Source organism: Mauremys reevesii, linkage group 7 (assembly GCF_016161935.1).
Source record: "Mauremys reevesii isolate NIE-2019 linkage group 7, ASM1616193v1, whole genome shotgun sequence".
Classification (NCBI taxonomy): Eukaryota; Metazoa; Chordata; order Testudines; family Geoemydidae; genus Mauremys; species Mauremys reevesii.
In genome coordinates this window covers 28,784,449-28,806,216 of record NC_052629.1, presented here as the reverse complement: position 1 = coordinate 28,806,216, position 21,768 = coordinate 28,784,449, and the positions used below count along the sequence as shown (strand labels likewise).

At 38.9% G+C, this 21,768-nt stretch overlaps 1 protein-coding gene across 8 annotated transcripts in view; it reads right to left on the bottom strand.

Moving 5' to 3' along the window:
* ADGRA1 (adhesion G protein-coupled receptor A1) overlaps positions 1-21,768 on the bottom strand; it is a 463,966-nt gene that overhangs the window by 47,216 nt on the left and 394,982 nt on the right. For 7 of the 8 annotated variants that reach the window (XM_039481827.1, XM_039481825.1, XM_039481824.1 and 4 more), the window contains one exon: positions 8,965-9,110. In XM_039481827.1, coding sequence (XP_039337761.1) covers positions 8,965-9,110 — 146 coding nt within the window. Of the gene's footprint in view, positions 1-8,964; positions 9,111-14,673; positions 14,697-21,768 lie in introns of those variants that run through there. The other variant, XM_039481831.1, reaches the window with a different exon arrangement.

Genomic DNA, 21,768 nt, shown 5'->3' with positions numbered 1-21,768 from the left:
GCTATGGACACTCATTCTCAGCTGTGAGGGCTGCTTTCATTTTGGTGTCTTTGCATTTCAGGGCAGGGGACAGAGTCACAGAGTTCCATGAAAGTGGCCCTACACATACTAAAGTTTTGTAGCCACTGGGAATCACCCCAGATATGCAACACTATGCAGTCCACTAGTCTGTGCTTGTTTCCCAGGCCCAGAATTGGCGTACCATGGCATGAACCTGGCCCAATGCCACCATGATGTCCCAAATGCCACATGCTGTGCTTCTAGGAATGTCTGTGTCCTTGTCCTCATCAGTATAGTAATTGCGCTGTTGTCGCTTCCGCGCCTGGTTTTGCAGGTACCGCACATACTGCTGGATAATGCGTGGGGTATCTACAATGGTCAAAACTGCAGCGGAGATCTGAGTGGACTCCATGCTTGCCACACTATGACACCTGCATGGGTAATCCTGGAAAAAGGGAGCGAAACATAGGAGAACTGTTCGGTTCAAGATGGCCAATAAAAGGCAATAAATGGTTGTCTTCTGTAGTTTTCACGGAGGGAGGAGCAAGTGACGACACACACCCAGAAACACCCGCAAGAATGTTTTTGCCCCATCATGTACTGGGAGCTTAACCCAGAATTCCAATGGGTGGCGGGGATTGAGGGAACTGTGGGATAGCTTCCCACAGTGCACTGCTCTGACATTCGATGCTAGCCTTGGTACTGTGGACGCATGCCGCCGAATTCACACGCTTTAGTGGGGACACACAACACTGAATGTATAAGTTAATTTCGTACTGTAGACAGACCCTTAGTCTCCTCTTTTCCAAGCTGAAAAGTCCTAGCCTCTTTAATATCTATTCATATGGGACCCGTTCCAAACCCCTAATCATTTTAGTTGCCCTTCTCTGAACCTTTTCTAGTGCCAGTATATCTTTTTTGAGATGAGGAGACCACATCTGAACGCAGTATTCAAGATGTAGGTGTACCATGGATTTATATAAGGACAATACGATATTCTCCATCTTATTCTCTATCCCTTTTTGAATGATTCCTAACTTCCTGTTTGCTTTTTTGACTGCTGCTGCACACTGCGTGGACATCTTCAGAGAACTATCAATGATGACTCCAAGATCTCTTTCCTGATTTGTTGTAGCTAAATTAGCCCCCATCATATTGTATGTATAGTTGGGGTTATTTTTTCCAATGTGCATTACTTTACATTTATCCACATTAAATTTCATTTGCCATTTTGTTGCCCAATCACTTAGTTTTGTGAGATCTTTTTGAAGTTCTTCATAGTCTGCTTTGGTCTTAACTATCTTGAGCAGTTTAGTATCATCTGCAAACTTTGCCACCGCACTATTTACCCCTTTCTCCAGATCATTTATGAATAAGTTGAATAGGATTGGTTCTAGGGCTGACCCTTGGGGAACACCACTAGTTACCCCTCTCCATTCTGAAAATTTACCATTTATTCTTACCCTTTGTTCCCTGTCTTTTAACCAGTTCTCAATCCATGAAAGGATCTTCCCTCTTATCCCATGACAACTTAATTTATGTAAGAGCCTTTGGCGAGGAACCTTGTCAAAGGCTTTCTGGAAATCTAAGTACACTATGTCCAGTGGATCCCCCTTGTACACATGTTTGTTGACCCCTTCAAAGAACTTTAAGAGATTAGTAAGACATGATTTCCCTTTACAGAAACCATGTTGACTTTTGCCCAACAATTGATGTTCTTCTATGTGTCTGACAATTTTATTCTTTTCTATTGTTTCAACTTATTTGCCCAGTACTGACATTAGACTTACCGGTCTGTAATTGTCGGGGTCACCTATAGAGCCCTTTTAAAATATTGGTGTTACATTAGCTATCTTCCAGTCATTGGGTACAGAAGTCGATTTAAAGGACAAATTACAAACCATAGTTAATCGTTCCGCAATTTCACATTTGAGTTCTTTCAGAACTCTTGGGTGAATGCCATCTGGTCCTGGTGACTTATTATTGTTAAGTTTATCAATTAATTCCAAAACCTCCTCTACTGACACTTCAATCTGTGACAATTCCTCACCTACAAAGGACGGCTCAGGTCCTCAGCCGTGAAGATGGAAGCAAAGAATTCATTTAGTTTCTCCGCAATGACTTTATTGTCTTTAAGTGCTCCTTTTGTATCTTGATTATCCAGGTGCCCCACTGGTTGTTTAGCAAGCTTCCTGCTTCTGATATACTTAAAAAACATTTTGCTATTACCTTTTGAGTTTTTGGCTAGCTGTTCTTCAAACTCCTTTTTGGCTTTTCTTACTACGTTTTTACACTTAATTTGGCAGTGGTTATGTTCCTTTTTATTTACCTTACTAGGATTTGACTTCCACTTTTTAAACATTGCCTTTTTATCTCTCACCACTTCTCGCACTGCAGAAAATTGCACATGTATATTTTTAATGACAATAATGCTAACCTTGATAAGATGTGTAGCAAAGGAAGGATATTGCCCATTCATAAAGAGCTATATACTGTAAAGTTCACTGTAGGAATGCAGTGTCTGAAGCAGCAATCCCTAGATGCCCTATTACATTCAGTGGGTATCCTGGAAGATGTGCATTTTGTACACTGCATAATGAACAAGACAAAGCTTCATGGTCTCATTCATTGAACAATTGGGGCCTGCGTAGCAAATAGGGTTGTATTTGATGACACAAGCAGCAATGGGACTATTTACGTGAGCTAGGGTTTGCAAGGTTAGCCCCCTGCCAGGCACCCAATGAATGAGGGGGAGGGAAGAAAACCAGGAGATCTATTTGTCTTGCAGATAATTCCCAAGTTTTTCCAAAAGGGGGTGAAGTCCTCTGGTCCTCTTCATTGTTTTATTTATTTGTTCAAATTTTTAAAATTCAACTATTGGTGCCCATCCTAGGTGCTTTAGGTAGCTACCCAATAAACTAAAATCCACACCATTAACAGAAGGACTGCCACCAAACATACATACTGAGCCCACACCCTCCCCAGCAGTCTTAAAAAAAGAAGTAAACAGATAGGCTTTGTAGTGTGCTCAGAAGGTTTACAAATCTGCAGAGGAAATAATAAATATGTCCGAGAGGAAAATAAAGCTAGCAAAAAATGGAATGAACTATATTTAATTACTAATGCAAAATAGATAAAGCTAATTCTCAGCTTTGCTATTAGTGATATGCTGCCCCTGTCGATTGTTGAAGGGAGTGGCTTTCACGCTTTACTTAAAAAAATGATTCCTAACGCCACTGTTATTTGTACAGAAACATTAAAACATAAGCTAATGGGACAATACAACTTGGATCTTGAAAAGAATTAAGAACAAATTGGCATCTGTGCCTTATATTGTCCATGAATTGTCTTCCTTTTTGGAAGTCAGCATGGGTGTTATCTGTCAGGGGACTGACCCAACTAACCTAACAGAATCAGCAGTCTTATGTTTCTCACGCTTCACTGGAACACATTCGTACAAGTTTGCTTCTCTATTGACTGAGATCCACTAACAGTTTGATCTGGACTCAATAAAAATAACCTATGTCCTCACAGACAATGGTAACAATTTTGTTAAAGCCTTCAAGCTGTTTTCAGATGTTGGAGAATGATGCTGGAAAGCAGGAGGAAGAGGATGCTGGTAAGGAAGTGGACTTACCAGATTCTGATTTATGTAGCCCTGTGAGTACTGATGAAGTTTTGTCAAGCAATATTGCTGACTGTTAGTGTATATTTTACTTGCCACCAAATAGGATCTGTTTTTCCTACACACTCAACATGGTAGCAACTACTGATGCTTACAGGGCTCTTGCCAAAAACGTCTTTTCAGAAGTGTGGCAGGTAAGTGCTCTGCACTGCAAACCAAAGCTCAAAGATTGCTGAGACTGTGAATGCCACACTTGGAAAAACAATCCCTAAAACTACCTCTACATGCTGGAACTCAGAATTTGATTGCTTTCCCCACATTTATGACATGAGTAACAGGATTTAAATTGTGATGCAGCATCTTCAGCTGCCAAAATTCCCCAACCCAAACCTGGAATTCTAGGTGGGTAGTTGGACACGATGTCCCCAATTTCTACTGCCCTTGACAAACTTCGGGAGGAGGAGAGCATAAAGTCTTTCTATGGGATGGTTCTGCCAACTGGGTTTGTGCTAAAATCCAAAACTTTACATGTTGTCTCCAAAATGCAGTTCTTCATTGGCAGATAATTTGAAGGAAGGACTTAGAAAATGGTTCAGGACTTAGAAAATGGTTTTGACCTTTGATGTGGTGGTGAGTAACAAAAGTGCTAAGTCATTTGTTATTAATCCTGTGTCACATCTATTTCTTAAGTTGCATTGGCTGCAGAATCAGGAAAAGAGAATAACTGAAGAGGAACTTAAAAAAAAAAGATCTGGTTTGTTGTGACACCTTATTGAAGCCTGTAGATCAAGCTACTACATCCAAAGCTGCCACGAATTTCTATGGCTTTGATGATTAATGGAGCATCTGCATCTGACTCTGATTTAAGAATTCTTGGGATGCAATTCCTCAATGATCCACTGCATGAACTGGCTCAACTGAAATAATATCCAACAGTTGCTATGCTTTTTAACAAATTTAATATCAAAGAGCCAAGCTCTGCTCCTAGGGCAAGAGTATCCAGTTGTACTGGACAAATCCTTTTGCCAAGAAGGAACCGTCTTCAGGATATGTTTGAGATTATGCTGTTATTGAAGAAAAATGCCCACTTCATGGAATGATATGCTGTACATAATATGTATATCTATACATATGTACATGCTGTACATGATATTCTTATATTATATACAGGAAAGGAAATGTATACATTTATTTAAAGATTTTTTTCATTGTTATTCCATGCTTATTTGTATATATGAATAAAACTTCACTGTTGCTCTTTTTCTTTCTCTTCCATTATGTACTCATATTATTTAGGTAGTAGTCCATATATTGACCAAACAATTGCAGGGAATACAGGAGCTGAAAGTACTTGAACTTATACTTGTACTTATAAATACATAAATACTATTTCCATGGAATATTTCCATTTGTATTTATAAGTGCTTCTGTAATAGTGTTCTTAGTTGCTTATACTTAAGCTCTTTTTATCAGTTCTTATGGGAACACTGCAAGCAGGGCCAGGGTAGAATAATGAAACAGAAAATTCACCAAGGCTGAATGGAACACAATCACCTTTGCTTGGCGTGTTTTTACTGCAGAGGTTCTATTTTAATGTAACCCGATACAAATTTAGCAACAGTCTCTAGCTACATGACCCTTCTATACATTTATAAATACGTCTGCCGTGTCAGTATAATTATACAGGTTAACACCTATATTTCCAGATATACTAACCCAGTTTATAGTAGTCTAATATTATTCTTCTCATCAAAAATCATTCTAACAGAGCTGTTTAATGATCAATTTTCTCCCACTCCTCCTATGAGTCTCTCTAAAATGTACCATGCAGTGTTCAAATTAAACTGATCAGTCCTAAGAGACCACACGTGAAGCCCATGTATGCACTATGTGCACAACCTGATCCTATCCACGCCTGACAGTGAGATGATGCCAAATTTCAAAGCCCAGAACCAACCAATAGAAGAGGACAAAGTCTGCCAGCTGAGTACTCCTCATGTTCCAGGACAGTGGTGGGCACTTTACAAATGCCATACATAGACAGAATAGATTTAGTTCCACTCACTCTGAAGCACATCACAAACTATGTTTATATAAACACATGAACAGCATTGACTTCATTTTTGCAGTGTTAATGGTCAGAATTTAATTGCACAAAATTCAGTGAAGCATTCATTTGATACATGTCTTGTAAGCATTCTAAAGCATTCATCTGAAGGGCAGTTTGGAAAATGCCAGAATTTTAAGAGCTAATGAGTTTCTTTCACTAAATAGTTATGGGCATGAGAGCTTGCATTTTATTTAATCATTGATCTATGCAGAAAAGAAGTCATTATACTCAAAATAATGTTGCCAAGGAGGAGTGAGTTTCAGTAAAAATGTACTAGTTTTATAGGCATGTCCTTTAAGTTCCTAAAGCATTTCAGTTTTGGTCACTGTACCTATACATATTAAGAAAATAATCTACAGATGGCCAGCATTTCTTTCAGCAACCGAACACCCATAGCCTCAGTCAAGAAGCAGAGAAAATCTGTGCTTTAAAAAAATAAAAAAATAAAAAGCCTGAGAAGGAAATACATCAAATACGATTTGTCATTTACTTTAATTCTTTAAAATTATTAAATGCTGTAGTAATAAAGCAGAAACCTTTTTGCAAGTCATATTTTAAAAAAGAATAGAATGAAAAGGAAGTCATAAAATTCAAGTCACAATAAAAGCAATAAAATGGTATTGCAAAATTTCAGAGTCTCATCTCCTGTAAAACTGACAAGAGAAAAACTTGATAAAAACCACAACAGGTCTACATTGATTTTTACATTGTTTGATTTAATAAACATGTCTTTCTGGGTCAAATGTATATTTATGAGTCATATTTTTTAAATGGCACAATTAGGCTAAAATATATACCTGTAATTGTGCACACAATTAGTATAAAACTGCATGCTCAAATGGTAAAATGTACATTCAAGTGGAAAGATAGACTCTGTCTTGATTATTTGCACATATAAATGCAGTAATTGTATGTGTAACCTCAAATGTCTTTTCACATACATAGGTAGAGTCTCCATTTTGAAAATTTGTCCCTTTGGTATTTATTCAATATTTTCCACTATTTCAACTGCTTTAAAAGGTGAATCAAGCTCTTTTAAAAATGCATTAGGTTTTTTTTTATTTCTTGGTAAATATTTGGTAAATGCTGTTCTACTGAGTTATTGTTTAATTTCCTGCAGTAGAATCCTCCAGTGAATCACAACAGATATCCTTGTCTCCTACAGCAAGAGTACATTAAGAGGGTTTATAAACATCCATATGCAAACTGGGAAGCCAGTCAATTCTACACATTCATTTTGAGGAAAGAAAAGTTTGTAGGAGAGCAGCAAACTGTGCAGTTTATGTGATATGCAGTCATAGACATGCTTGACAGAAGCAGAGATATTATATACATTTTACAAATGATAGCCCTTATATGTAATAGTAAAAAGGCCTCAACTCAGCCTCTCTTACGTGAGCATAATTATTTATGGGTGCTATAATCAAGGTAATTTGTTTTCATAATATTTCATACACACAAAGCAGCCAACGTCAGCTTTCAGGTCCAAAAAACTAACATTAGCTGGTTAAAACCTATTTCTTATTGATATACTAACAATTTAAGCATTACCAAGTAGATGTTATGGAAATATTTATGGATACATGATACAGAATACTTTAGGTATTAACTTCATTGAAATAACCAAATTAAAATGACGATGATATTATCTTTGCCTTTCCAAAAGAACAACAATTCCTAATTCTGGGTTTGAGCGTTCTCTGAATTAAAGGATTTTTCCCCACATAATATGCCCATTTTCTACATGAAATGAAATAGATCCTTCACTATTTTGAAACTAGTACTAGCCACTATGGAATCACATCAGATATTTTAGTGGTTGAATCTCTAGGACATATGATGCTCTGAGTGAGAAAACTAACTGTAGAATCATTTTAGTTAGCTATTAAACAATTATTTACATGTACTCTTACAGCTAAAAGTATCATTTCTATTACAACGTTTAAAATACCTACTATTTATTTTCACTGGCTGAGGAACTCCATACAATTGCCACAACAAAGGCTCTAATTAGAGTAATCTTTTCTGTAACCTGATTGTCTGTTGTTTTCTTCCAGCTCTAACAGGATTTGAATTTGAAGAACATACAATACACTGGCTCTGTGTAACCTGAAACAATTTTCTTCCTTAATAACCTCACTGCAGTACTTGAAAATTGACAATTATTCATTTCGCCATGAGCAAATAACTGAATGACTGAAATTCACATCTGTGAAGAATGGTATAGTAAAGCACAGTTTAGCACACTCAAGCTCTCTCAACAACGTTTCCCTTTGCTTATATCTAACACAAAGCCAGCCGTCAGTGTGAGTCTTCTCCTTTCCACCAGACAAATTTTATGTAAGTGTTAATTAATTTCATCTTTGGAAAGAAAATATTTTAAAAAGCAGAGAACTGATGACAGTAATAAAGATTTCGTTCAATGGGGTCTGGATTATAAAACACAAATCTTTTTACAGAACATGTGCACGGTGCATATTTCTATATAATGTTAACAGTCTGGCTCAGGTTCACACAGCACGGCCTATCAGGGCCATATAACAGATTTTATGTTCTCAGTAAAAATGCTGTTCTAAGCATTTTTGTACAGAATTGACTATTTTGGACTGAGTTCTCATGAAATTATGCCCCTTTGGTGAGAATTTTTTGAAATTACAGCTGCTGCAAACTCAGAAGAATTCTTTCCAGATGGCCTCCTCTACTGAGCATCTTGACAATCTTGATAGATCATCTCTGGTGTGGGGTGAGGTGGGTGGTGGGAGGACTGGCATGGAATCTCTATGGAATGAAGAGCAGGAGCAAGATTTGTGGGTCTGAGGGGAAAGTGAAGGTCATTATGGGCCAGTTTCTGATAATTGAATAGTACCTTACTCCACAAGTGGGCCACAGTATTTGGCTCAATAGGAAATCAACAGGATCCCTTGGGGAGGTAGCTGCTATCAGGCATAAATAAGGGAATCAGAATCTAGCTGTACATAACTTTTATATATTTCAATGTTTCGAGTGGAATTAGCCATAACCACCTCTGTAAAGTAGCAGATTTTTCCACATATTTAACAAACATTTCTGTAGTACTCTGAGGGATTCAGGTTTTCAGTGGCCTTACCTAAAGTTTGCACAACTGAAGAGGACATCAAATAATGCAACAGACTATTTAAAAGTTTTGAATTGTTAACAAATCTTAGGAACTCAGAAACAAAAATCAACCTTTAATGTTGTTAGTTCATACCTGAGCAATGGCTGTTTTGGATAAGAAGGTTGGTCACTATTTTGGCATGGCTGAGCTTTTTTTGTGACTTGCTTATAAATATTCCTTGCAGTTACTCCGATCCATAGCATAGTGGAGAGGGTGGAATAATGCAATACTATGCCAACCTAAAACAAGAGGGTGATAGTTACAGAAATCAGCAAATAGCCAGTAAAACAAAAATACTTTGTAACATAAGCCTATTGTACAAATGTACAAGTAAACCAGAATAATTTTATTTTAAATGAACTGAATTTATGATTGCCTTAACAACATTTTTGCATCTCTCTGGTTACTTCTAATCAGTGCAAGAGAATTAAAATGATTTAAAAAGCAGGTGGCATCTCTTACTTAAACTAATGTTTAAATTATAATTGCTAATATCTGAGACACCCAGTAAGATGTTATGAAATCAGAACACATAAAATGTGTTTTCTGAGAGCATCATTAGTGGCTACTCACTGAATCTGCAAATTTAAGTCTATGGAAGATTGGCTTGATTCTCGAAGCTTTGTTGGCAAGGAACCTGCCACTACTTTGCTAATTATTCTGCATATAATGCAAATTTCAAGTCTGGGGTCAATGAAAAGGCAAACGTTTTGTCTGAATTTGTACTATCAGTATTCATTTTAGTAAGTTTTGTAGGAGCAGTATATCTTATTTCCCTCTCAGCGAGGTACAGCCATGTATGACCTGATGAAATGAGGTTGGGATAAGATCCTAGCATCTCAGGCATGCTAAGAAAAAATTGGTGTCTTAAAAAAGTGGCCATTTTAGCCACACCAAGGCCAAAAGTAGGTGAAGAAGATCTGCATCTTTTAGAACAGTACTTAGTACACAAATAAAAGAAAAAGGAAGTACAAACCTAACAGTGTGGCTGTTCTGATCTTTCCAATAAAGTGCTGTGTATATCATTAAAAGTAAAACAAAAATACCAACACTAAAATGCTAACATCTGTACTATGCTCGTAAGTGTTATTCATTACTATGGAAACAGTAATTGGAATTTTATCCAATCTACAATGCTTTATTATATTAGCTAAGTCTCCATCTGATTATATAAAATGAGGTTACTTTTGAAGCAATAACTTGACATTTTGCTGTGACAAGTAAAATATTGCTATAATTGGAAAGCCCATAAATTTTTAAGGAATACAGAGAATTGCTGAATAAAGCTAACACAAATCTATTATAATGATTTATCTAAACTAGAGTTCCGTTTTTGCTTAATTGAAACAAAATAATTGATAGAAAAAGAAAAAAATGAATTTTGTTTAGGTTTAATAACACATCGTAATATTTATATATATACACAACAAATATTAATCAAGACAAAGGCTGTTGGAATTCTTTTCTTTTTCCTGGGCTTGTCTGACACATTAGACAGGGGAAAATATGAACTTCACAGGGGCTGTAGCTTGAGGTGAAAGAAGCAGAAATAAGAGAATGAGACATCTATGCACCATCAGCTAGCAGATGTTGCCAATTCAGTGGCTAGTGCCGTCTGGGTTTATTTTATGTGCAACTCACAGAAGAGTTTTGCAGGGACACAGTGAGTACTAGTATGAATCCAAGCGGGGAGGGAATGAGAAGGAAGAATCAGAAAAATATGAAGGACTAAATTAATAACATTGTTCTAGTTATTTCAGTGTAGGATTGAGGCTGTGCTTTGTATAATTATTCAGAAAATATATGAAGGGTTTAACAAATGCATGGGCATGAGAGATGAGTCTGGTGTCATTATACAAATGTGTGAAGTTCAGACAACATATGGGATGATAAAATTCCATTCCCTATCGATGTACCAACAGATATGACCAACAATATAAATTAATGTGGATCCTAATAAAATAGTACAATAAAATATTAATCGCAACAATTTCACTGCACTATCAAAGAAGCAACAGAAAAGGGGGACAGAACAGAATTTTTGTGTCACACGCTACCCACATGCCTTTTTGTTATACCATGCCCATCTTTCAGAGATTAGTCTCTTCAGTAACATGGGATAAAACATGTTAACAAGGAAGAGAGACGACAAATACTATTAGCTGTTGCACAACCTCTTAAATAATAAGACTATTTAATAACCTATTGGTATTTCCTGCCTTTAATAGAGGAGAACATGTTTTCAGGCCCTGAATGACTGGTACATTTGAAGGATGATGGTGGTTCTAGACTTCTTATTTAGCCAGACATATATGAAGGCATTCATAAAATAGTCTCAGTGCAGATTGGGTGAAATGCATTGGCCTTTATATTCAAGTCAAAGGGCAACAATGTCCTTTTTCTTCATAGAGTCTAAAGCCAGAAGGGACTATTGTCATAATCTAGCCTGACTGCCTGTTTGGGCCTTACTTCACTCCAGAAACACTGGATTAGAGGACAGATTTTTTTGATGTTAAATATTTATTCAATAGAACAGACGTGTTTGTCACACCGTGTTTTGGAATATGTCAAGTGTTTGTAAGGGTACCCTCACTCAAATCCAGATACAGGATATGGGAGTTCAAATGTACGTGGTGGGTACTGAAAGTCCTAATGGATTACATGTTTAAGGTGCTGAGTGGGGTTTGGGTTTATTTGTGTATACTGTGTTATTGGATTTGGGTCTAGGACACATGCATATAAAAATACAAACAAACATATTAAAAATTAAGTAGTTTCAACATGATGAAAATATGCTTGCAGTGGATGTGGTACTTGGGTTCATCATTGTGTACAGATGATGTTCATGCTTGCATGATGGGCCCTGTTTCCCGTATGGAGAAAAGGATAAAGATTGGGAATATTAGAGTAGTGATGTTTTATTACAAGAGAGTTTTGTGCTGACAGGCCTGTGTATATTTTCACCAAAAACTACAGGGCGATCAGCCAGGACTGTCTACATATGTTATAGCCAACATTTCTTATGTTGTCTAATAACTGCAGTTGCTAAAGCAAAACTCCTCATTTTTCCATAATAATTACATGGTCTCAGTCTTTTCAAGGCCTTTGTGTTCTTGGAACTGTATCAATGGAACATACACTGTTTAACTGAAAAGCTTATTACACTTTTTAAAGCAAAAATTTTGAGAAGATGATGTATTTATGTCCTCCTTTAAAAATTTGTTCAGTGTCTTAGAGGTAGCTTAAGAACCATGTGATGTTACAGTTGCTATGGTAATGACTAGTCTCTTATTGATTACCAGAACAAATACTTGGGTAAACCTATACAATACTGGTGTCTAATGCTCCCTTGGGCAGCCTTAACTTGCATTTCTTTCTTGTTGTCAATTTTTCCTTTTTAAAATGGCAGACATGTTCTGGAGAAGGTTGCCTTTAATTCACTTGCTTCTGTTTGGTTGTGGCTGCACATACCCCCTGAAGCCCCGGAGAGCTGGGAAATTGCTTTCAGTGAAATGAAGAAGTTGATTAATCTATTTTCGGTACCTATATGGTTGCCATCACCATAGTAGCTGAGTGCTTTACAATCTGTAATGTAATTACCCTCCAAATGCTGTTGCAAGGTAGGAAAGAACTATTATCCTCATTTGATCCACAAAACTTCCCCTTGGCTGTTGCCTAACCCTGTAGGCACCTACATTCACTTGGTGCCTAAGTTTTTGCAGTATAAGTTCCTAAGCATCTGTGTTACTGCCTCTGGGCATGCACACGACTGCTTCACTCTGGGTGCCCAGATACCTATCTCCAGGGCTGGCCTTACCATGAGGCAAACTGAGGCAGCCACCTCAGTGCCAGACTGAGGGGAAGGAGGTGTGCCACTAGGACTCAAAGTGTAGAAAATTGTGTCTGCTGCTGGTGCATATGTATTCTCTCTACTCTAGATGCAGAGATGGTGGAGTGCTGTGCTGGAAGAAGGAGGGCACAAGAGAAACAACAGGCAGGCAGGAGAAAAGGTGAGTGGGAATAACAGAAAGCAGTAGGAGCTACAGGAGAAAGAGAAGGAGGAGCCTTTTATGTACCTCTCTAGCACTGCCAGGAGCTTGGACTGATTAACACCAGCCTCTCATGGAGCTTCCTGTTTCCTGCTGCTTCCCTGAACCCACTTGAGGAGAACAGGCAGTCAACTGAAGTAGTAGGAGCCAGTTAAGCCCTTAAGATGCTGATATCTTCCCTCACTCAGGCTCTGCTACCAGCCTGCTTATCTGTCCCCTTCAATTGAGTGTTGAGAGCCGCTATAGCTGGCACAGAACAGCAGTCATGAATGAAAGAAGAAAACACCCCTCTGGGGCAGCATTCAGAAAAAGAAAGAAAGCAAAGGAAGCTTTTCTATCTAAACAGGAAGGAGCTCTCCTGAGATACATAGACACAAATGTTCACGATGAGCCTTCCGGCCCCAGTGAGGATGTGAGTGGTGAGGAGAAGCCTGATCTTCCAGTTAGTCAGCATGCAGGTGACCTGGCAGCTACTGCAGCATCCATATCTCCATCTCAAATGGATGTAATCATGCACATTCCTGAAGAAAACTGTAGATCAGAGACGAGTGTGGTGGAGGCACAAGAAACAGCTGCTGCTGAGTTTAGTTCCTTAAATCTAGATGATCCAGGACTGTGGACCCACTTGAGCAGTAGCCTGAGGGACTTCCTTGTACTGCATGGGCCACAGCAAGTGGAAAACTTCATGTTCCCCAAAGACAATGAAAATAGAAGTTTCCATCCAACACAATACTGGCATGAAATCCCCAATAGCAACAAAGTGGAGAGCCCATGGCTTATGTACTCAAAAACCCAGAATGCTGCATACCGTTTTTGTTGCAAACTCTTTCAGTCTAATGTTTCAGCCACATTAGGTTCTACAGGAACAAAGGACTGGAAAAATCTGGCTAGAAATCTGGCATCCCATGAGAAGGCAGCAAATCACTAGAAAGCATTCCATAGGTGGAAAGAACTTGAGATGAGACTAAGGTTAAAGGCCACCAGAGATGATCAGCATCAAGACAAGATTGCATCAGAGTCTCTTTACTGGCAAAATGTTCTGAAAAGGCTCATTGCTATTGTGAGAATGCTTGCTACCCAAAACCTAGCATGATGTGGCACTTCAGATCAGCTGTATGTTGCAAGCAATGGAAATGTCCTTAAAATTGTGGCGCTGATGGCTGAGCTTAATGCTGTACTCCAGGAGCATCGAAGAAGAGTCACCACTCAAGAAATGTACACACACCACTACCTTGGAAAAACAATTCAAAATGAGATCATACGGTTACCGGCAACAAAAGTCAAAGAGAAGATTGTGGCAGATCTGAAGTCAGCAAGTCTGTTATTCTGGACTGCCCACCTGACATCAGCCATACGGAACAAATTACTTTAATGGTGCTTTTTTTTAACAACAGAACCTAGTGAAAATGTCCCTGCAATGGTGACTGTCAAAGAGCATTTTCTAGAATTTATTGACATTGATGGTACTACAGGAGCTGGTATGACAAATGTGCTTCTTAAAAAGCTGGAAGATACGAGAATTGCGATAGCTGACATGAGAGGTCAGGGCTACGATAATGGTGCCAACATGAGGGGAAAGAACAGAGGAGTGCAGACACAGATCCGAAAGTTAAACCCTTGAGCTTTTTTGGTCCCTTACAGGTCTCATTCATTGAACTTGGTGGTCAGTGATGCAGCATCAGCTTCTAGTGAGGCTGCTGAATTTTTTAATGTAATTCAAAGCATCTATGTATTTTTCTCTGCATCAACTCACCGATGGCAAATTTTGAAGCAACATCTGGGAACATCCTCTCTGACACCGAGACCACTGAGTGCCACATGATGGACAAATCAAGTGGAGGCGATAAAGCCTATCAAACATTAAATTGGGAAGATAGATGATGCCATAGTTGCCATTATGGAGGATAATGCTATGACAGGAACTGTTTGTGGGAGAACAGTGGCAAAGGGAAATGGAATCACCAGAAACATATATAACTTCAAATTTCTATGTGGCTTAGTGTTGTGGCATGACATACTGTTTGAAATAAATGTTGTAAGCAGGAGACTCCGAGGTGTTGACCTTGTTATATCTGGAGCAATGGAACAACTGGACAAAGCAAAGTCATACCTACCACCTTACTGGTCAGATGAGGGATTTCAAAACATTCTGAAAAGTGCACAGAAGTTGGCAGAGGAACTTCACACTGAAGCTATTTTCCCACCCATTCAAGAATACAAGAGTCACCAAAGATTACGATTATGAGGCACAGGATAATCCCATAAGAGACCCCAAACAACAATTCAAAGTTGAATTCTTTAACCAGGTGCTAGATTGTGCAATACAGTCAGCTGAAGAATGTTTCATGCAGCTCAAGAAACACAGTAGTATATTTGGGATGTTGTATGATATTCCAAAACTCCTCACTATACCTGAGGAAGACCTACACCAGCAATGCAGGGCACTAGAGACAGTGATGACACGTGATGACATGCATGATATTGATACAACTGATTTAGGTGATGAACTGAAAGCCCTTTCAAGATACATTTCAGCAGGATCAACTCCAAAGGCTGTTCTGGAATATATGTGCACAAATAAGATGACCACCCTCTTTCCAAATGCTTTTGTTGCCCTGCGCATACTTCTAACACTTCCTGTAACAGTTGCCAGTGGAGAACACAGCTTCTCCAAGCTGAAGTTAATAAAAACACATCTATGCTCCACAATGACACAGGAGAGGCTGGTCAGTCTTCCAACCATCTCAATAGAGCATGAGCTGGCCGAGACTGTGGACCTTTAGGAAGCAGTTCAAATCTTTGCAACCAAGAAGGCACAGAAAGCACCACTTTGATTATTCAAACAGATAAAAATGTCAGTGTTTACTATGCAGACAAAAAAAGTTACATTTGCTGTGCAGGCATTTTAAAGTTAAGTGTTTCTTAAAATTTTTGAACAAGGCATTCTAAGCTGTTAGTTCTCCTTTATTGGGGTAGGTAGCAGAGCAGTACCATGAGAGGAGTAGATCAGGAACAAGGCAGAATTGAGACCTTTCAAAGTTTGGGCCCAAGCGAGGGGGCATGAGGGTATCATTTGAGCTCCCTGCCTCATGTGCCAAAATGTTGTGGGCCGGCCCTGCCTATCTCCTGCTTAAGTTCTAGTGTGCTCAATAACCAGGGGAAGAGAGGCACTCCTCTTCCTAAAGATGGGCGTGAAGCCCAAATCCAATAGGCAGCCTCTGAGGCTGCCTAGATATACACAAAACAGCAGGAGGGGAAGGGAGCCCTTCCTTATAACCTTTAGCCTAATGCTTAGAGCACTCACACAGGATGCAGGAGATCATGGGTTCAAGTCCCCCCTCTGACTGATAAGGAGAAGGAATTTGAAGAGGGATCTGTCACCTCTCAGGTGAGTGCTCTAACCACTGGACTATGGGATATACTGATGTGGGTGTCTCTCTCAATCTTTTCTATTGAAATTGTTCCCCTTCAATTAAATAATTGAATAATTAAGTATTAATTGGGCCTTAGAAAGAGTGAGAATGACTCTATAGCCTAGGACACGCACCTGAGAAACAGATCACTGGGAGAGATAGGCACTTCCCTGCTGCCTGGACTTAGGCACATATCTCTGAGAGGGGGTAGGGTTTAGGACACACCCATCTCTCATTGGTTATTTTAGGGGGCTCCCCACCTAGCATGCTGGCTTTGTAGATTGCATTTTAAGGTGCCTGTCTCTCCCCACTCATTGCATAGGGAACCTAGGTAAGAACATAAGAGCATAAGAACGGCTGTACTGGGTCAGACCAAAGGTCCATCTAGCCCAGTATCCTGTCTACTGACAGTGGCCAATACCAGGTGCCCCAGAGGGAGTGAACCTAACAGGCAATGATCAAGTGATCTCTCTCCTGCCATCCATCTCCACCCTCTGACAAACAGAGGCTAGGGACACCATTCCTTACCCATCATGGCTAATAGCCATTTATGGGCTTAACCTCCATGAATTTATCCAGTTCTCTTTTAAATGCTGTTATAGTCCTAGCCTTCACAACCTCCTCAGGCAAAGAGTTCCACAAGTTGACTGTGCGCTGTGTGAAGAAGAACTTCCTTTTATTTGTTTTAAACCTGCACATCACTCATGATTTTATATACCTCTATCATATCCCCCCGCCTTAGTCTCCTCTTTTCCAAGCTGAAAAGTCCTAGCCTCATTAATCTCTCCTCATATGGGACCCGTTCCAACCCCCTAATCATTTTAGTTGCCCTTCTCTGAACCTTTTCTAGTGCCAGTATATCTTTTTTGAGATGAGGAGATCACATCTGTACGCAGTATTCAAGATTTGGGCATACCATCGATTTATATAAGGACAATAATATATTCTCCTTCTTATTCTCTATCCCCTTTTTAATGATTCCTAACATCCTGTTTGCTTTTTGACCGCCTCTGCTTTTTTGACCACCTAACTCAGGCATTGTGGGTGACAGTCTTGTTCCTATGATTTTCTAGGTGCCTAAAAGTTATGCATAATGTTGCAATGCTTAAGTCCATTTGTAGATCAGGGTCAGAGAGACATGCTCAAATCACACCGCAAGACTGGGGTAGATTAGAATGCTGAATTCAGATCTCCCAAGTCCCAGGCCAGCACTCTAATCAGTAGACCATCCTTCCTCTCTTTATAAATGACAAATAATAAGCAGCGAATAGGTAGCAAAATGAGGAAAACTATTTGAATGGGATTTTCATGTCTGAAAGGAATTTTTAGACGTTTGGATTTCAGATTAAAATAAATACTGTACCATAGAAAGAAGTTGTTTTTTTTTAAATTTAGTTCAACTACTTGACATTCAAGGAGATAAAAAGGTGCATTAGTGGTCTAGTGCAGGAAACAACCCTTGTTCATATTATTAACACTTTCTCTCTAAACTCGGATCAATGTGAGACACTTAATTCTGGGGTAGAGCAACGGTTAAACTCAAATATTCTGCAAAGACACCTGTTGGCTAAGGAGGTAGCACCTGAAGGGAACTCAGTTTATTATTTCACGTAGGTGAAAGAGTTGTAATGAGGTTATGTCATGCAAAAGAAAGTGCTTGGGGTGTGAAGCTGAGAATGGTGAGAAAGCTAGAAAAAGATTCACTCCACAATACTCAGAGCAGTGACTCCAGGTTTACTCCATCAGAAAAGGCTGCATTTGGAATTTTCTACCAAGCATTGCACCATAAAACAGTGCAGGGCTGGACTTGTTTCAGGGCTGCATTTATGTTTACATTTGTAAAGCAGGGAGACACACTGAAGGTACTGTAACTGTATCCCCTATGGAATATATATTAACTTGTTTTGCTTCTTTGAGATAAATAATTTGAAATAGCATCTTTACGAAACGTATGATTAACAAGCAATGTTATGGTAACAGCTTCTTCAGATACATCCTATCTGAAAGACGACCAGATAGTTCTGTACCAGTGTTCTTTTCTTTCTGCCCAGGTCCAGTTGTGCCTGCCAGAATTTAAAAAGGGATCAGCCAATCCTCAGTCCTGCTTACACACTCCTGAGGGACACCTGAGCCAAATATGGCTATTTAAACAGGTTCTGCTCTGGCCTGACTGATCTTGACGATGTCTGTACTCATTGTGTGCACCCACTCCACAGGGCCTTGTGGGGAGCTGCTTGAGGGGCTATTGGGTATCATCATATAAATGAGCTCCCAGACACCCTGAGAAGCCATCTGCAGGTCCCCTTTCCTTCCAGCACTGGCCCCTTACAGGTTACTTCAATGCTGCTGCAGCAATAATACCCACAGAGCTGTCACAAGAGGAGACAGGTACCAGGACTGGGGGCTCTGTATGACTTTTTTACATGTGTATGTTGGCAGGCAAGGAGGTTAGGAAGGGTGGTGGTGGTGAAACAATGGCTGCAAATGGACAGTATGTTCTGCCTGTGGTATCAGCTGAAATATCCCCTTCATGGGTTGTCCAGTCCATTTGATATCCCCTGCTGTCAATCAGCTCCTCTCAGGGAATCAGAGAAGCAGTATGCATGTTCAGTGAGTCTGTGTCATCCCTGGACCCTAGGTGGAGTACGGTGCTGACATTGTCCTTAGACAGGGCATGGTCTTATGTGGGTGAGTAACCCTAATGCAGGTACCTTGGGGGGTATGTGTGTGGGCTCTCAGGATCTGTTTAGATTTCTCTATGCTTTACAATGGCTGAGGATTTGGCCTAATACCATGAGAGGAAATAACTACCATATGCACGCATTTTATGAAAATATTCCTATAGTTTATCATAGAATCATAGGACTGGAAGGGACCTCATGAGGTCATCTAGTCCAGTCCCCTGCACTCATGTTATGTATTACTCATAACAGAATTATTAATATCTCATTTAACAAAATCTATCTTTCATTATCATTTTTACTGTACAATCTGCAAGGTAAATAACCAGGCAAAAATTGTAACAACAGATGGTCATTTGTGACCATGTAATTACATGGCCATGGCTGTCCTACAAACTTTCAAACTACAGATAAAAAAAATTGTAAATTATATTTAGATTTGCTAGAACTTAGAGGTTAATTACCATGCAATTGGCTAGATATTAAGAGATATTTATCTCCGAATAATGAAATAGACAACCATGTCCTATAAAATAATGTCATGTAAGGCATATTTTACAACATAGTGTTTATTGCATCAGAGAAGCTTATAATATTTATGGGTGCTGTTTGCTGAAAGTCATACAAATGTAAATGTTCCACTTTCAGAACAGGTTACAGAAAATTAGAAACAGAATTCCTACAATTGGTTATGGGAGCTGTATGATATAAATTCCGGTACTCATTAAAGAAATCTAAATGTATAAAATGTTAAGGACATGCTTCAAACAATGTTAGAATTTTAAGTTGTGAAGAACAGGAGAATTCTAGCATGGAACTGTTGTCTTGTGGTTAGAACAAGAAAGTGTGAGTCAGGATTGCTGGGTTCTTCTTGTAGCCTTGTAATGTGACTTTCACTTAACCTCTCTGTGCCTTGGTTTATGCACCCGTGCAATGGATATAGTAGTAACAAACTCACTTGAGTGTTTTAAGGTTATTTCTGTTCATAAAGGGCTTTGACATCTTCCAGTTAAAGTATTATGTAAGTAGAAAGTATTACATCAGCAAGAACAGTCTTGCAAATCCTCATTGGTATATTACACAGATCCTAAATATTTTACCACCATTTTTAATTGGATTATATTTAAGAACTTCATAATACACTAAGCACTAACTGTACTAACTATGGGCCAAATACTGCCTTTATTTACACCCACACAGTGACATTCAATCCATTATAAAAATGGGGAGAATTGTGTGTCTTGTTTGCTTTCCTCAGACAGGAATAATTCAAAGTAAGATGTGAAACTTGCTGTCTATTTGTTCCCTGGGTCACTATTCTAACTGAGAGATTGCATCTCAATTAAAATTTTACTTTATAAATAAATTTGATCAGGAAATACAGAGGGAAATACATGCTGCTATTTTTAGTAAGCCTGCTGAGCAATCATGAGTGCTTAGAAGAACAATTGCAACGCTTTTTGATTCTCCTTGTTAGTAACAGAAATATTATAATACATGAATGAAAAAAAAATTTTTAATTAAAAGAGTGGGCAAAGAATAATTTATAAATTAGCTAAAAAAGGCAAGCAAGATTTATTACTGGTGATGTTTTTTTAACCTCTTGACTGCTAAAACCCCATGAAGCTCTGCTCACTTTTGAATTAAATGTGAGAACAGAACTTCTAATATACTAGAACTGTGGCTAGACCGTGCAGACTCAGTTTGATCATGAGTAATGGAAAGAGATCATTCACACATTCATTTTCAATGGACTGGGTTTCAAGACTATAGACTGTTTAAGTAAAGGAGAATACACATCTCATATTAGAGGTCTCAATGCTAATACCATTAGATAAAAGATGAGTGTTGCAGTCACAGATATTTTTGCTTAATGAAATTCTTTAGCAAAGGTCAGCAAAAATATCATTCATGAGAACAGGGGCATCTGTTGTAAAGAATTCCAGAAAAAAATATTAGAAATACAAGGCTGGATTTTAACTGGTCCTTGTGAGGTTTTGCTGAGAGGAGAGGACTGAAGCAGCCTTCTTCCCTTCCTCTCCTACCAAAGGACCAATCACAATCTCATTCCCTGTATCCAGGAGAGCACAGAGACTGCTCCCTCTGTGACTGTCTGGGGATGTACCTCCCCATATAAAAGGTTTCACAGGAGGAGGAGGTGGGGATAGTGCAGCCTGCACAACACCTACACCTGCATACCAGGAAGCTCAGTGAGGCTCCCTTACACACAAAAGCCCTTTCCTGGGAACAGGGTGGCATAAGCATTGCCTCCAAAGCCTGCGCTGAACTTAAAAGACATAATATATTATAAACATTAAGTTGCTAAAAAATATTCAGTGGTTGCACAGTGGGCATAAAGGGCCTACATTACAAAGCTGAAACAGGTAGTTTAGTATGATATTCTCATGGTAAGCAACCACAATAGTAATAATCCTAACTTTGCCCCTCTAATCCGAAGATCTCAAAGGGCATTACAAACATGAATAAATCATATTCCCCAACACTCCTGTAAAGAAGAGAAATAGTATTAACTCCATTTTGATTTTGGATAGGGAAATTGAGGATGGAGAAGTTAATATATTTGCCCAAGTTCACACAGCAACTCAGTGACACAGATGGAAATACAATTCAGAGTTCCTGACTCCCACTGCTGCACATTAGCCTTGACAATCCTCATAGTGATTATTAATTCTGGTACATATGCCTGAGAAAATATAGAATCTTTGATAAGAAAGAACATCATCAGTATTAAGT